A 17,799-nucleotide genomic window follows, 5' to 3' on the forward strand; every position below is an offset into this window, starting at 1 on the left:
TCTCACAATATTCTTGTAACTTGAAATAGTACCCTCAATAGATGACTGTGCTACTTGGGGGACAGTTTTTGCTGCAATATATACTGTAACACATGGTAAACCATCACTTGCAGTCTTCCTGGAAGTGTTAAAACAAATTCAAAATGAATACGGGGCTGCCCCTGCCCTGGATTTAGGAGTGATATTAATCAACAATTTTGCCCCGTTATCCTCAATAATTTGAATTAATATAAAAGGGGAAGGAGTAGCATTAGCTGTACGATAACATACGTAAATTCTTTTAGTAGATCAGGAATGCGAGGTACCAAAAATAATTGCTGAGACAGATACATGTATAGATCGTTACAATTTGGGAGCCAGACCAAATAAGCCACAGCTTAAAGGTAATCCTGAAAAGGATGATACCAAGCAAGCACAAGAGTCTTCTAAAAAACGCTGGGACCAACAAAAATCAAATAAAGATAAAGGTAATTCACAAGGAGAATCTTTGAATTCAAAGAGCTCTGAAAAACGTTACAACCTATATAACCGTGATAATTTGAAACAACCCGACAGGTATCAATATACTTGTACTCGCCCATCTTGTTCCTTCCAGGAGTCATCCAACAAACGGACTGAGAGAGGTGGGCAGACAGAGCACAGACAAGAAGAGTATATGAAACCAAAGAAGGGCTCACAACGCTGGTTTGACGTAATAAAAAAGGAAGAGAAAGTTCCTCAACAAAAACCCCAATTCAAAAAGAAGAAGGTTGTCGGGAATTACGGAATAATATGCCACACATATTGAGAATGTTACTGAGGAACAGGACATGGGCAGTGATTCTGCTACACAGCACGGCAGCGGTCACAATAGTTCGCTAGAATCTTCAAGAGTTTATGGATATGAGAGCAACTAACGGCTACATTCAACTCGCAACCTCAGACAGGCGAGCCACGCCTCCAGATCGCGTTTATAAATTAAACATCCAAGTTGAAGGGGACATAATGCCCATAATTAAAGTAATTTTCTGGGAAAAAATTAACACTTACTTATGACATTCTCTTGGAAGAAAACGACTGGCCACTGGAGTTTGTAAGAACCTTCCCACAAGAGGAAGATGTGATTTTACCGTCTTTCTTATTCCTAGCTCCAGCACAAGCAAAGCAAGCCTATTTTGCAGATTGGGCACTTGTACAAGCCCCAGCACTGTACTGCAACCATGAGGGATGGGATGGGGATTCTCCTTATCATATAATACCCATAATGTCCAGCCTTCAAGTACAACTACAGTACCCTATAAACCATGAAGCAAACGCTCCAATGAGGGAGATTCTCGCACAGCTTGAATACCAGGGAGCGATCAAACCCTGCATATCTCCAATGAACAACACTTGTTCCCCCTAGCTAAGCCAGATCATTCCTACAGAAGTCTTAGATTACAGCACCAATGAATAACAATATCTGCAAAAAATACAAAACAACCTTGGATATTCCCAATGTTTTTTTCTGCTAAAACATAGCGCCTGAAAGCAGGGATTTAAAAGCTTGCTCTGGGCTTGACTCTCAACGCTTATTTCGTCGACTCCCCCAAGGGTAAAACAGTCCAGGGCTGTTATCTGCTTGAGCATAATCAACATTGCGTGATACTGATCCAGAGGCATTGTCCTATGTAGATGACATATCTGACGGATGACGACTTAAACACACACTTAGCCAGAGTAGATCACAATGAATTGAGATTTGCTGAACATGGCAACCAATTCAAGTTCAAGAAACCGGAATTGTTTTCTTCAGTGTCCTATTTTTGGGGTCTGAGCTGTCAAATGACGGGAAGAGTCTTGCACAACACTTCCTGAGATGTGTGCACAACTGCAACCACCAAATATCAAAAACTGCAATTCTTGTTAGGAATTTTTTATTTTTGGCAGAACATACCTATCTGATTATGCACAATGCATAAAACGACTTTATGATTTAATATGTCAAGATTTTTCAAGCAAACATTGGACAACACAACACACACAAATACCCATATCATCACAGACTGACATGCTTGAAGCAAAACACTTACATACACATGAAAATAAAACAAACCTGGTTATCTGGATCATTGCAAGTGCCATTGGCATTACCTATGCCACATTCAATGAGGGAAACACAGTGCCAACTGCTTTTAAATCGCACTTATAGTCCAATGCTGAATTGCGTTTTGCATCCACTGAAAAAATACTGACTGTAGTTCAGATGGCTGTCATTAAGGAAAAACCAATGGCTTGTGGAAAACACATCATTGTTGTAACCCCAGTACCTGCCTTGGAGGCCGTCACAAAGGCTACTGTTCTAAATGCAAAAACAGTACATCCACAATGGATACAATAGGTCATTCTTGATTGCCACCAATGTAGATGTGTTTGACCCCAAATTGCAGACTCAAGAATTTCTCCAATATAAACTTGAGTACTCCAATGCCCACAAACATCATGCATCTAGATCAGTATAAATATTTTATTTACAGTAATCATTCAGCACAACCTGCTGTAGATACCAAACATTAATACTCAGTGGCTAGTGCAGCTGTTTATGGAATTATCAGTGATGGAAAACCCTCAACTGGCCTTTACACAGTTCCTTGGGGATTGCACAGCACGGCTGGCAGAACTAAAAGCATTGATTCTAGAACTGGAACTAGAACACAGGTATGCAGAATTCCTGGCACTAATTGTGTGCAATCCGTACTATTGTGTCCAGTCTTTCAATTACAATTTGCATTACTGACGCCTTAACGGATTCAGACGCCCCAAAGGAAATACCATCAAGCATAAAATGCTCTTGGGGAAGGTGGCAGAGTTTAAATACAAACTGCCACAGACTCAAGTAATACATAAATTGGGCCATCAACATGTTGAACTACACGTTGTAGAGAATTCACTGGATTATGAAGCAGCCAAATCTGCAGTTGTTAACCGCAACTTCAGCTGCAATTACTCAGTCTCATATGAGGGTGGATAAAGAAATATTGCCTGTCATGAAAGCTTTCACTGGTGGCACCACTTTACCTAAAGCATAGCCAGCAAAATATTCTTACTAATTAAGTGCCCAAAACATCCCTTATGTAACAATTCCAGGGGTGGGTGATTGTGCTATCTACAAACAAAACCATAGGCTGTAACTAATTCAAGCAGCTCGTGAGGGAGTTGCGTTTGTCCAAGCTGGTGTGGCAGCTACTATTTAATTACTACAAAAACTATATTGGTAGCATGGTCTGTGCAAACAGATAAAGCAGTATGCTGTTAGCTATGACATCTACCAGCAAATTAAATGTTCCACTGGAAAGCGCACACCACTGACACCCTCCTTAGTCTCAAACAAGCCTATTCAGCGTGTGTACCTGGACCATTGTGGTCCTTTCAGTTCTGATGGTGCATACAAATACATTTTACTCGCAGTAGACTCTTGCTCCAGATTCCTTTGGGTATGGCCTCAACGATCGGCTGACTCTCGAACTGTTATTAAAGATCTGCAAGTCTTTAATCAGAACATACACAGCTGCGGCATTCATCTCGTACCAGAGCCTTGCTTTTGCTTCAAGGGCTTACAGGGATAGCATGGGAACATTGGGTGTAGCAGTGTATTATTCTTCCTCCTATCATCCTGAGGGAAATTCGATAGTGGAAACGAAAAACCAGGACTTAAAGCAATCCTTAACAGCTATAATATTAGGTTTAAGTCACAGATGGATCCATCACCTACACAGGTTCCAGAGAGCATTATATAATCTGCTTAGAAGATCTTTGGGTGGCCATCACCCATATGAAGTCCTGTTTCTCATCCCAATATTTTTCCCACATCTTGATGATCCTGGCGCAGTGGCAGCAGAAACTCCCTTTGGCATAAATGAACATCTCATTCTTGCAGGAATTACAGCATTTCCAAGATGAGTGTTCTACTACACATGCCCCCACTTCAGAAATGTACCAGACATAAGCAATGTTCCCTCTAATTTTTTTCCACTGTGTGCGGCAGTGTGTGGTCTCTGTGCGCTGCAGCCAAGGATACGTGCGCCAAGAAATTGACCATTCACGCGCGCGCAGCGCATAACTAGCCAAGATCTTTGGCATTAGCCTCTCCATACCACTAAAGCAAAAAAGGGATATCATTGCTCCATGCAATAGGGCATCAAGGCAGTTTTGTGACCTAGTTGCACACCCCAAGGACATGACCTGTTAGGGGAGCACGTATATTGCTCTAAAAGACTTATTTAGGCTTAGAAAGTGATAACGCATATAAACTACCACAAGTATAGGAATGGTGGAACATTTGATAACAGCACATTTTCTACTGTTCTGAAACGTTTCCTAGCTCATGAACCATTGATTTTCAAGACAATTATCACTTGCCCGCTTGTATGCTAAAGCACGCCAAATGATGTTTAAAACACTCCCCGCGGTATTTAAAAGCTGTTTTCATTGACTTTAATCTCGATTCAAATATAAGCATTATCTGCCTTAGGGGAGCACGTATATCGCTCAAAAAGGCTTATTTAAGATTAGAAAGTGATAACGAATATAAACTACCACAAAGTATAGGAATGGTGGAACATTTGATAACAGCACATTTTCTACTGTTCTGAAGCATTTCCTAGCTCATTAACCATTAATTTCCAGGACAAATATCACTTGCCCGCTTGTATGCTAAAGCACGCCAAATGATGTTTAAAACACTCCCCGCGGTATTTAAAAGCTGTTTTCATTTACTTTAATCCAGATTCAAATATAAGCATTATCTGCCTTAGGGGAGCACGTATATCGCTCAAAAAGGCTTATTTAAGCTTAGAAAGTGATAACGCATATAAACTACCACAAAGTATAGGAATGGTGGAACATTTGATAACAGCACATTTCTACTGTTCTGAAGCATTTCCTAGCTCATTAACCATTAATTTCCAAGACAAATATCACTTGCCCGCTTGTATGCTAAAGCACACCAAATGATGTTTAAAACATTCCCACGGTATTTAAAAGCTGTTTTCATTGACTTTAATCCAGATTCAAATATAAGCATTATCTGCCTTAGGGGAGCACGTATATCGCTCTAAAAGGCTTATTTAGGCTTAGAAAGTGATAACGCATATAAACTACCACAAAGTATAGGAATGGTGGAACATTTGATAACAGCACAACGTGCGCGCTTGCCAAAGGGGCCTGCGCGATGGGGGAAGGAAAGGTGTGCGAGCGCGCCTTACAGGGAACATTGGACATAAGTCTACAGTCCTCTTCTACATCACAGAGCAATAAAGTTGTTTACGATGATCCACCATTAGAGGCATCTACCAGATCTCTTTCAACTGCAGTGGCTCCTGTCTTCACACAGACTGCATCTGGATATTTTGTTGACACTGACAACTTTTCTTCCAAACAATCTACACATTCGCTTCATGGTATACATAAGCTTTTCAACTGGTTTAAATGCACTGATCAAATTCATCCATTGTCTTATTTGTGGATTATTCTGACTTTGCTTGCTTTCTTCCTGTGGATTGGATCTGTGATTGTTTTCTTTCTGCTTATACATGGACATTATCTTCCTGAAAGCTCTGTTGTGGAAATAGTAGATGAGGTTTTGAAGACTCATTTGTCTTCCTCCTGAACGCTCTGCTGTTGAACTGGTAGATTGGATATGAAGTCTCACTTGTCTTCCTCCTGAACGCTCTGCTGTTGAACTGGTAGATGAGGTATGAAGCCTCACTTGTCTTCCTCCTAAACACTCTGCGGTTGAACTGGTAGATGAGGTTTTGAAGCCTCACTTGTCTTCCTCCTAAACACTCTGCGGTTGAACTGGTAGATGAGGTTTTGAAGCCTCACTTGTCTTCCTCCTGAATGCTCTGCTGTCGAACTGGTAGATGAGGTTTTGAGCCTCAATTGTCTCTCCACAAAGTGCAAAAAGAGTTGTTCCTTGTGAACATTTATGCTGTTTCAGTTCCTGGTGGGATTGTTTGAGATAAAGTACCATAGTACTTGGCCCTTCTGAAACTATTCGAATTCCGTATTTTTTTAAAATGTATATGAATTAAATAATTACACCTGGTATTGTGTCTGATGACTGGGATGAGAAAACGGCTGATCAAATTTTCTCTGAGCTCGAAAATAATACTGTATTTGAAAGTGAAAATATGTCCATGAACTCTGCAAATTATGGTGAACTGTTTTGCAATCATTATTATTGACACCATTATCTACATAGCGCTAGGACCCTTGGCACAGTTTTTAATTATGAACAATGGGAAAATAGTTTGACTCCACTAGTAGGGAGTTCCAAAACATATTTAGACAACTTTACATATTTTTCTGGGCATGATACTACCAGCACCTAAAACAAGGAAAACTTTGCTGACTGATACTAAATCAATTTATTCAAATTCACTAATTTCCCAATTAACTATAAATGGTTGTTATAACAGGGAAGTAACTGATGCTTTGAAATCAGTTTGGGGAACAAAAGATTGTATTTAAAGCACGTCTTATTCCATTACAGATGCTTTTTCTGATTAACAATGGTCAACTAACAACTTGTCTAGCTTTAGCAAAAGTCTAATATATAAATGTGCCCAGTATTCTCTCAATTGCAAAATTTGGCAATTGGCAAAGTATTCTGAATTACAAAGAAAATCAGCTCAATGGTATAGTTAAACAGGGTACATTTAATTCTATGCTTTCAGGTCCCAACGGGTGGCTATTGTGGCCAATCGACACAAATGGTTGTCATACACATTTTATAAAATCTACACAAGCTTTTAAAGCAATCAGACCAGACTCTCATTATACCACTACGCAATATACAGGTATAGTTACTACATACAGCGCGCGTGCAAGTTATGTCTGCAATGGTTGCAACATTCCACTTTGACAGCTGTAAAATAACACCTCTCTCCCCTCTCCTAGGACATGCATTTCCAGGATTTCCTGCTAGGTCATAGGAATTCACACTGAAAAGGTTCTTGTATGCAACATACAACAAATTATGGAAACTTTCACAAAAGGAAGCTGCTTGTTTAAGGTAAATAGATCAGGCAAACTTAGAGTAAGCATTAGCTGTTGTCGATAATGGTATGAATACACTGTCCAATCCTATTTACACATGAAACAACATTGTGTCATCTGCAGTAGCCATCATAAAAAGTGACATGTCCTTCTTAGAACATTGATGGTCAGCTTAGGTCCATCATGCAGTTGAGTTGGACCTTACAGGTTCCGAAATCAAACTATATGCTGTGGGGGCATTTGAACTCAAAATAGTTATTTGCACCATTTAACCTAACACATAAACAACAGATAATGGTGAACAATACCATGCTAAACACCTAAAAGTTAGATAAATTGCCTTCTACAGTGGGTAAGAGACAGTCATCAGTGTGGTTAGTACGTGTCTGAAACACTGTCCGGTAGGCAGGTTTGAAGGTTTAGCGGAGAGTTTTATTCGTGAAGTATGGGAACTGCCTTTCGATTACAAGTGTATGAGTGGGGAAAGGGAAGTTTTTCTTAGCAGTAGCGATTGTGAAACTTCTGTAAACCATTCAATGATTTCCAAACAGGTGGCATTCCATGGCATATGTAATGCAGCTAATTGAGGCAGCTACTTGAAGGGTATTCCCATCCCTTTGATTCGCCCAGTGTTTCAGTTACTTTCAAATGATAGCTACTTGATACTGAGCAATCAAGGCTGTTGTGGGACAACAGCAGGTAGTGCCCTGCTGCGGAAATATGTTATTCTTCCCCACATGCGAGATTAGAGTAGCTAATATGTGGCCTTCCACTGCTAGTTTTATTGTCAACTTTAACAAGCTTTGACATTTTAATTCGAGGACGCCAAACTACATTCGTATTATAAGTGGGATCCAAATTATTCCTAAAAAAATAGGGAATTACTGCAGGAATTGGTGTCACTACACCCACTTTGCACGGTAATGCTGTAATGTACAGTCATTTCCCCATCAAGTCTGAGAAGGAAAAGCAAAAACATTTATTTCACTTAAGACATTAGAAAATCCTTTATTTTAATGGTTGCAGTTTCTCATTTCTCTACTTCTGAGTGGGACCAGACTTCTCTGGTCCTGGGAATCAAATGTTCTGTCCAAGTGATAAGAGGAAGATGGTTTCCAAACCTCTTTTAATGCTCTACTCTATAATAAGCATAAATCCTCTTAAAACAGTCTCTTCATCCCCACAACAACACAGCTTTAAATCTATAAAAGTGCCACTGAGAGCATACAACCAATCAGCGAAATTCTTACAAAGCTGACTAATGAAATCCATGCTTATTTATTTATTTGTATTTTCTACAAACATCATATGTGCTTTTTTTAATCAGTAGGCTGGATTGTAGTACAGTTGAACTAATAAAAGTCGCATAAGGGCACCAGTGGCTTCATATTTGGTGCTTAACCCCAATCCGTGAGGCAACTACTGGTCAATGTTGACATGATCAGTGTGGTGGTCTTCTCCAGAAAATGCCCTGATTTACAGACTGTAATGATCTTGGAGTAAACATCTGCCTCAACACAAAAGAGTTAAGGTTATTGTTGCCTCTTCTTGTTACATGGTGTCATACTTATGAGTGCCCTACAATGACTGTTGGCCCCGCAAGGTACGTGGACTTGTATTGCTCAATGGAGCTGATCTATTTCAGTTTCAGTGATTATGCGTTGTCTTCGTGCAGGTACTGAATACAGTAACTTTTGTCTCCTCCGATTATGAAGGCTGAAGTTGTTGTTGTTGTCTCTGCTGACTATGTGATGTCCTACTGAGGGGGGGTAGAGTGGTTATATTCTCCTTCTCCAATGTTGTGGTGTACTCATCAGGTGAGAAATGGAGTGGATGCTGGTACCGCCAACTGTCTGATTGCCTCCTTTAGAGGAAGGTTGGAACTGATATTTCTTTCAGTGAGTGTTGTTCTCTAAGATGAAAAGAGGGAATGTGAATAAACTGAAGTCCCTCATTGCCTTTGCACCGGGGCTAAATGGGGTTTGGTGACACTTCCATCTCCACGCAGAATATTCTCCACTAGTAAGCCTGCCAGTAAGCAACACTATCACGCAGCCTGGGAGCTACACACAACCTTGTGTGTTTTATAACTTACTGTATGAGAAATAATGCAAGTGTTATAGAGAATATACTATTAAACAAAAAGAGAACTTGCTGCAGACAATAGAGACTTGAAGATGCTAAAGGAGAGAACAGGCAGCTACAGCAGACTCGGTCAGAACATGTGAAAATTTATTTTTACAGTAATTTAAAATAAAAGTATGACACTGCAGCTATCACATTCTGAAAGTCACCCTCTCATCCTTAAAACTCACAACTTATTGAGTATCAGTAGCTGAATTCTAATATTGTTAATACATATCAAAAGACATCTTTGCTCTATTAAATGAAGAAAGAAAGACAAAAATAAAGATAAAGGCATAAAACGTGCTGCCCTTTTTGCAATCACTCACATGTATGAAGAGGATGATGGTAGGGGCCAAGGTACATCTATGAGACTCAATGCACATAGTTATACACCACTCCTAGTCTAGATTTTGCTCCTGGCAATCTCTTGCTTGTTATGAACACACAGCCTGATCTTGCATACCTTGCACAAGTGTTTGATCTTAATCCCTGAAACCAGATCTGAAGGCTCCTCTTCAATGAACTGGCTCTTAAGTGCCTTCTCCGGATCCTCTTCATCCTCCTTTTCTTTTACAATGATTGTGCTGGGAGTCCCACACCAGTAGGAGGGCTGAAAAGAGGAAAAGACACTCAGGAAGGTATATGAGGCTCTCGAAGAGTGATAATCTATTAATTAATTCTTAAGATGGGGGAAGAGAGAAGTCTGTAAGAGACCAGATTTAGGCTGACATACAAAAAACAAGGTGCTGGTCTAGTTTACTCAGATGTGAGGGGGAATGAGAAGAAGCATTTGAAGAAAAAAGGCAGTGTCATAAAGACAGAAATGAGTAAAGAGGGTTCAAGGAGAAAAAAAAGAAGAAAAAGTGGAAACAAACACAAGGAAGAATAAAAACTACAGTAAGGGAGAGACAAAGAAAAAAGAAGAGATGACTATGTGGCAAATAGATTTGAAAATTCAAAGGATATGAGGAAAAAGGATCGAGAAAGTGAAATGTAAGTTTTGAAGCAAAAACAGTAGCAGTGGATAGAGAAATGGAATGTAACAACAGAATGAGTGCAAAGCATCCCAGAACTCATTCATAGGAGGGCTGGATATGGCAAGGCAGAGGCGAAAGTCTAACAATGGGGGACACAGAGCAGATCAAGGACATGTCCACACAAGCAGAGCACAATGTAGATTTATTCAATGCACAACACTCAAAGTGGCATTCAATATCTCTGATGTAAGTAACAAGAATGTTTTTCAAAGAGAGACACTCATCTTGAAAGAACACTTTTCAGGACACAGAAGCTAGAAATAAGGAAAAGCTAGAAATAAGGAAAAGCTAAAACACAGAAAAATATACCACAAAATCAAAATCCCATCTCATTCACAGAACCTAATATCCACTGGGTGTTTTGAAATGTCCACATCTGTTCATTGTGGAGGAAATCTCCAAATCGTCTGTATTTCATGATTTTTTATGTAAATCGCAACATGGCAGGTGGAGAGGTAAATACTTATAATTTGTTCAACATAATATACATTACAATAGTATGTACACAAAATCCCAAAATGGGGGCTTCAGATGACGTCATAGAGACCTACTATGGTAAGCTTTTCACTAATGTGCCTACAACACAGTAAAAGAGAAACATGACTTATGAGTTCATTCTTGCTCTTCCTTTTGTTTTTAAAACAGTTTGAGAACATTTGCACCTGACGGACCACCATAAAAAGCATCTCTAAAAGATGTGGGCTCGTGTTTACAAGGTGTCAAATCTTTTCCATGGGCATCTGTGTTTACTGGGCAGTATCCAGGGTGTGCATCATAGTTTAAAAATGGACGCTCATGCTCTTCAAATAGATACATTTACTCCCTTTAGGTACTTGACTTTACAAAAATTTGTGAAGATTTCTTGGAGCTCAGTTGAACAGAATCAAATCAATAACTATATTATATTATATTTTATATATATATATATATATATATATATATATACACACACACACACACATATACACATATGGAAAACGTCACTGTACATCTGTTTGTGGCATGTTCAGCTGCAGATTCACATGCTATGCATAGGTCCTGCCATCTAGTGTTGGGCTCGGAGTGTTACAAGTTGTTTTTCTTCGAAGAAGTCTTTGAGTCACGAGATGGAGTGACTCCTCCTCTTCGGCTCCATTGCGCATGGGCATCAACTCCATCTTAGACTGTTTTCTTTCCGCCATCGGGTTCAGACGTGTTTCTTTTCGCTCCGGTAGTTCGAGTCGGAAGAGTCCTAAAAACTCTCTAATTCGTCGCTATTAATTCGACCGCGTATCATCTCTCATCAACACTTCGTACCGGTGGATCCAACTTCTTTACTCGCCCTTCGGGGCACCCGCGCCCAACTTGGGCCTGGGCAGGCCGACCGCATGGAAGCCTCATGGACCGGACCCCATTTCGATTTGTCCTCGGTGCCACGCCGAGTACCCATATACACTCCAACATCTCATCTGTAACCTTTGACTATCTCCAGACCATCGAGAGGATACTTGTGAGGCCTGCAGATCCTTCCGCTCGAAGAAGACTAAGAGATAGAAGTGCGCGAAGGTTAGAAATGGCGTTGAGAAGCACCGAACGTCTTGACGTGGAGGAAGAGGAGATTATGCACACCGCAGTCTCCGCCCGAGAGTCCGATTCCGAGCAGGTGTCCGAGGAGGACAGACCGGTCACGGCAGGACAGCACGTGAGTACAGCTGGCCCTGTCCAATCCAAGCCCAAACGCAAGGCCTCAGGAAGGTCACTGCCAGAAGGCCATGGCTCCACCCGCAATAAGACATCCGGTGACCAAGCAACAACTTCGGCACGTTTAAAGGCCATGCCACCGAAGCCTTCATACTCGAGCCAAAGCACAGGCTTCGAAACAGGCAAACACCGACCCATTGAGTCGAAGCCTCGAAAATCCCTTTCGGAGCCGAGGCCAACATCCACTCCTGGCCTTTCGATCCCGAGAAAACCAGCTTCGGAGCCGAAAAGACCCATCTACGCAGAGGAGCATGGGCTTTCAAAACAACTTAAAGAAAACCATAGATTTTCGCAGGAAACACTGGTAACACTCCGAGCCCAACACTAGATGGCAGGACCTATGCATAGCATGTGTATCTGCAGCTACACATGTCATCGAACATATATATATATATATATATATATATATATTTTTTTTTTTTCACTTAAAAAAACAAAGGTTACAGGGGAGTTATAGTTAGGCTCACATTGTAAATGTATCATACCATAGAAATTCACCAGTTAGAGTTAGAGTTATCTCAAGTAACTATTAACTCGCACCCTAAGGTAACTATAACTCACGCCCGCCATGCACAGTTACATCAATACATTTTACTATAGATGTTACAGTGACATTATCAATGATGTTATCAAAGATGTCATGAGTGCTGTAATTTGTGGGGTAATTAGTAGTGCATGGCGAATGACATCCTGAAGAGTGACCATGTGGAAGTGCTCTGAGAGAATGTGTGATTGAGGGGTCTGAGATCGAGGATTGGTCTGAGAGTTTCATCCTTTTGTGGTATGAGGAGGTATAGAGAATTTACTCCTGTCCCTTGCTGACTTCTAGGTACTACCTCTATTGCACCTTTGAATAGAAGCAATTGTACCTCTTGTTTCAACAGAACGAGCTGTTCTGGAAAACGCCCGTGTGAGAGAGAAAACTTCAATAAACAGCTTTGCTTAGAGAGATGTGCCTTCGAGCTGAGGGCTAATGGTCAAATTCGTTTTTTTTTTTTAGGTCAAGAGCAAGCGCTTTAACCTGTTGTACGTATTGTGGGCTTTTAACCATGCCCTCCTCATGCCCATCACTTCCATTCATTCGTGGGCTTGCCTTTCAAAAATCACTTGATGTCAATGGTAAATACTTTACATTTGTCCCACCTTAGGGCCATGCTACCGTCTTGCAGACTCACCCTGTTACATGGATTATTGCATGATTGCCAATATACTTCAGGCTGGGTGAACTACTTTTTTCTTTTGTCTGAGCTCCATGACTGCCATGGCACTCACGGCTTTCAGAGCGCGGACTCGATTGGCGGTATTGGAGTGCTGCTCACATTGTTTACACTGTTATCTAAAAAGAGTAATTTCATTTTTGCTTTTGGCTTTTATTCGTGTGATCTGTAGGTTACATGATTACTTTTTCGGATAATGCATGGTAAATATTTATGTATTCATTTTTTTATTAGCGCTAGTGCTTCCAGCCACACAGGGAAACATTTTCTTTCCAGGTCCTAAGGTGTGCTGAAAGCACCGTCGCCGGTCATGCTGGGCAAGCTGTAGGCAGGTGTCACTGTGTCCAGTGTGGGAAATTAGGTCTCTGTAGAGTCAGAAGCAGGGGGTAGGGAACACGAACAAAACAAAGGGTCACGAGGACACATAGCAGATACCTCGAGTGGCTTCATAGTCGAGATTTGATCCAGAGGCAGAAATACAACGCTGTTCTCTCTCCAAAAAGAACATTGATCGCTAGAGTTATTTTGACATTTTTACATTATATGCACTTTGTGATCTGCCTAGCACATGTTCTTTGCAGCAGGCACATTAACCCTCTGCCCTACCTTATGATGACTACAAGCTTCCACTAGACAAAAGTATGTTCTCTTTGCTGACATGGTGCTCATAGCGCAAACTCGATCAGCGGTACTGTTTTTACATTATATGCACTCTGATCTGCTTAGTACACGTTCTTTGCAGCAGGCATGTTAACCCTGTGCGTTACCTTATGATGACTCCAAGCTTCCACTAGACAAAAGTATGTTCTCTATTCAAAAAGAACATTTATCACAAAAGTTATTTTGACATTTTTACATTATATACACTTTGGGGGTCATTACGACCTCGGCGGTCTTGCAAAAAGACCGCCAAGGCCGCGGGAGACAGAATACCGCCATTGCCGGCGGTATTCCTGGCTCCCTATTATGACATTTCCGCTGGGCCAGCGGACGGTAACAGTGTTACCGTCCGCTGGCCCAGCGAAAATGTCACATCAACATTGCTGCCGGCTCGTAATAGAGCCGGCGGCAATGCTGATGTGCAGCGGGTGCAGTAGCACCCGTCGCGCATTTCACTGCCCGAAATTTGGGCAGTGAAATGCGCGACGGGGCTATGCCTGGGGGCCCCTGCACTGCCCATGCGAAGTGCATGGGCAGTGCAGGGGCCCCCAGGGGCACCCCAAGTCCCCTTTCCGCCAGCCTCTCAATGGCGGTGTTTACCGCCACGGACAGGCTGGCGGTCGGGGACTCATAATCCCCAGGGCAGCGGTGCTTGCACCGCTGCCCTGGGAATTATGACCGCCAGGCGGAACCCTGGCGGGATATTGGAGGGGCTGGCGGTATGGCCGTGGCAATTCCGCCACGGTCATAATTTCTGGCAGAATACCGCCAGCTTGTTGGCGGTGTTACCGCCAACTTACCGCCGGCCGCCAGGGTTGTAATGACCCCCTTTGTGATTTGCCTAGCACAAGTTCTTTGCAGCAGGCACATTAACCCTCTGCGCTACCTTATAATGACTCCAAGCTTCCACTAGAAAAAAGTACTTTCTCTCTCCAGAAAGAACATTAATAACCAGAGTTAGTTAGACATGTTTACATTAGATGTACTCTACACAGAAAAATGTTGCAAATGGGAAAAACAGCTGTAACAGTGAGCTGAAGGGGCCAGCGTGGGTGGAAGTGGAATATATAGTGTTGAAATAGCTTTAAAATTACATTGCCTCAGCATTCAGGTCTTTAACATTTATATGTAGCAGTGGTGCTACTGCATAGTGTCTTAAAGCTATTTTTTGCTTTGAAGATGGTTGTTTTTTAGGCCTCCAGGAATAATTAGTTATTTGTTTGAGCGCAATATTACAACTTTACTGAACTCCTTAATAAATACCTCTGAAATCTGTTCACTGTGGCTGTTTCCAAACCCTGTGCAGGCAGCTACTACTAGCTCATGAGCTGCAGTCCATGATTAAAACAGTCAGGTAAGGTGCTGAAATCCTGGCTTTGTTGCGTTTTTACTATGATACACTACTATTCAAGAGTGCATTCCAACTGTAATATCATAAAGCTGGAAGCCAGCCGTTGGAGTAGGATTGGTAGGGTTGTCCAGCTCTCTAGTTCATAACGTGAATCACTCATTTAGTTTATGTTTCTGCTTTGCATTCTAGGACTTGTAGTTTTATTTTTATAAAGTGATACAAGTTGGAAACCAGCCCTTGGAGTAGTATTCGTAGAGTTGCCCGGCTCCCTAATTCAGTACGTGATTCACTCATTTAGTTTATGTTTCTGCTTTGCATTCTGGGACTTGTAGTTTTATTTTTATAATGTGATACAAGCGGCAAATACAAAGCAGAAACCTGACTCAATGAACTACACACGTTTGAGTCTCTGAAACTTGAGCTGTGTGTGTGTGTATTTATAAAACTAACCTAGAGGAGAGTTTACAATTGATCATGCTGCCCAATGGCCAATATTTATTTTTTAACTAATATTTCAGTTCAAGGCTAACTGGGGATTATTAATATCATGTGAGATGGCTCTCCTAAAGCGTGTGAAAAATCATGTGAGTTTTGTTCGACTTCCCAGACTGCAGTAAAGGGCCAGTAATCCAGTAAGCATGCATTCTTGGAGTACAATTATTTAATAATTGCCCCGTGGGCAATGTTGCCTGTAACAACTGCCAAGTAACTTTGTTTTGCACCTGGGAGAAGTTTGTATTTTAAGAGCCTTGTTTAAAAAAAATATTTCAGTAGGCCTACTAGCCCTTTAGTTATATGAAGGGCCACTGGAATTCTGTGGCAGAAACGGACAAAATATGCGAGTTGGACAATTAATGTGGCAAAAAAGTCAAGTTATATATTTACAATGCCAATAGCTTCAGCTCAAGTAAATATGAGACCTATTGCATTGCAAATGCTTTCTTTCTTTGGGGTAGCCTTGGAGCCCTGTCTTCCTCTATTGGTTGTGAGACAGGAATTTTAAACTGGATATATAAATATTAATAAATTGATGTGGAATTTATATAGGGGAAAACCTTGCAAATAGGCAACAGAGAACTGTAGAAGGCCAACAGGGAAAAGGAATCTAAATAAGGTGTTACTCTGGAAAATATGAGAGAGCTGCCAAGCTCTCAGAAGAGAGGAGGACATTCCCAAGGAGATGAGATCTAGTGTGCTTTGGAGAGGCAGACCTTTAGCTCTTTCCTGAACTGAAGGAGGTTTGTGGCTGTCCCGATGGATACAGTGATGTTGTCCCCGATCATGGGTACAGAGAGAAGCAGGGCCGGACTGGGACCCCAGAGCAGCCCTGGCAATGTTGTAAGCCCGGGCCGGGGAAGGGGAGGGGTGCGCCTACCGCCATCCTGTTCATGGCAGGAAAGCCGCCATGAACAGGATGGCGGTAGGGGGGGTCGCGGGGCCCCTGGGGGCCCCTGCCGTGCCCATGGCATGGGCACTGCAGGGGCCCCCTAACAGGGCCCAACTAGGCTTTTCAGTGTCTGCGATGCAGACACTGAAAAGCGCGACGGGTGCTGCTGCACCCGTCGCACGCCTTCCACTCCGCCGGCTCGATTCCGAGCCGGCTTCCTTGTGGAAGGCGCTTTCCCGCTGGGCCGGCGGGCGATCTGAATCAGATCGCCCGCCGGCCCAGCGGGAAAGTCAGAATACCCCTCGCGGTCTATTGACCGCGGGGCGGTATTCAGGCGGCTTCCGACGGGCGGGCGGCAACCGCCGCCCGCCTAGGTCAGAATGACCACCAGAGTCTGTAAACACCTTTAGGGAGAAGATAACAGGCTTGACTAAGTACTATTGTAAAGGCTAAAACTAGTGACCAAAAAGGAGAATCCAAAGGTTAAAATCTGCTCTCCGGTAAAATTCAAGGTGATGATACCAGCATTGGTGTAGAAATGTTGTTAACCCTTATTTTATCCCTCTCGCTTTTGTCTGTTTCCTGGTGCTTTCCTGCGGTGCACAATAAAGAAGTACACACAGGAGGGCATGAGATGAGGTCCTGTTTCAAAGAATGATAATCCCCTTCCTTTTACTAGAAATATCTCAATTTTCTTACGTTTGTGAATCAACTGGGTGTTTCATGCTGCAGGCACACAGGTCTCAGGCAACACCTGTATCTGAGAACTGTCTCTCTGAAGGAAATTATATCGAAAGTATTTGTCAGTGGGTCCACTGGCCTTCCCTAGATTTGGTCCAGGTACCTGATCAATCCCACAGTACTCCAAGCTTCTTATGTTGTGCTTGGAAGCAATAAAATAATAATATCCCAACTAAGTTAGAACATGTCCAAAATGATTGCAGGTGCATATGCTTGGATTAAGTATTTTAATGGAATGGCTGCTGACCTCCCTGGAACAGACTGGTAGCCCTCACATTGTTATTAAGGCTGGTATTTATCAAACATGTCAAAATAGGAAACACAGCACGAGTCCCTCCTTCAACATCAACATGTGCCTTGACTTCAACTACCGAGGAAGAGTAGAGGGCATGAAATCACTGACTGAAAATTTTCCAACAAGTATATGATGGCCTTATGAAGAACATCACCTGCTCTATAGGCCTCAGTCACTTTTTAAACACTCTTCTGTGGATTCCACTAGTAAAGGTCAATAGCCACAGA

At 42.0% G+C, this 17,799-nt stretch overlaps 1 protein-coding gene across 3 annotated transcripts in view; it reads right to left on the reverse strand.

Annotated features, from left to right (window-relative positions):
- Window positions 1-17,799, reverse strand: part of ABCA3 (ATP binding cassette subfamily A member 3) — a 453,847-nt gene that overhangs the window by 196,009 nt on the left and 240,039 nt on the right. For all 3 annotated transcript variants that reach the window (XM_069210492.1, XM_069210493.1, XM_069210494.1), the window contains exon 11: window positions 9,608-9,754. In XM_069210492.1, the coding sequence (XP_069066593.1) occupies window positions 9,608-9,754 (147 nt within the window). The remainder of the gene's footprint in view (window positions 1-9,607; window positions 9,755-17,799) is intronic.

Source organism: Pleurodeles waltl, chromosome 10 (assembly GCF_031143425.1).
Source record: "Pleurodeles waltl isolate 20211129_DDA chromosome 10, aPleWal1.hap1.20221129, whole genome shotgun sequence".
Lineage (NCBI taxonomy): Eukaryota > Metazoa > Chordata > Amphibia > Caudata > Salamandridae > Pleurodeles > Pleurodeles waltl.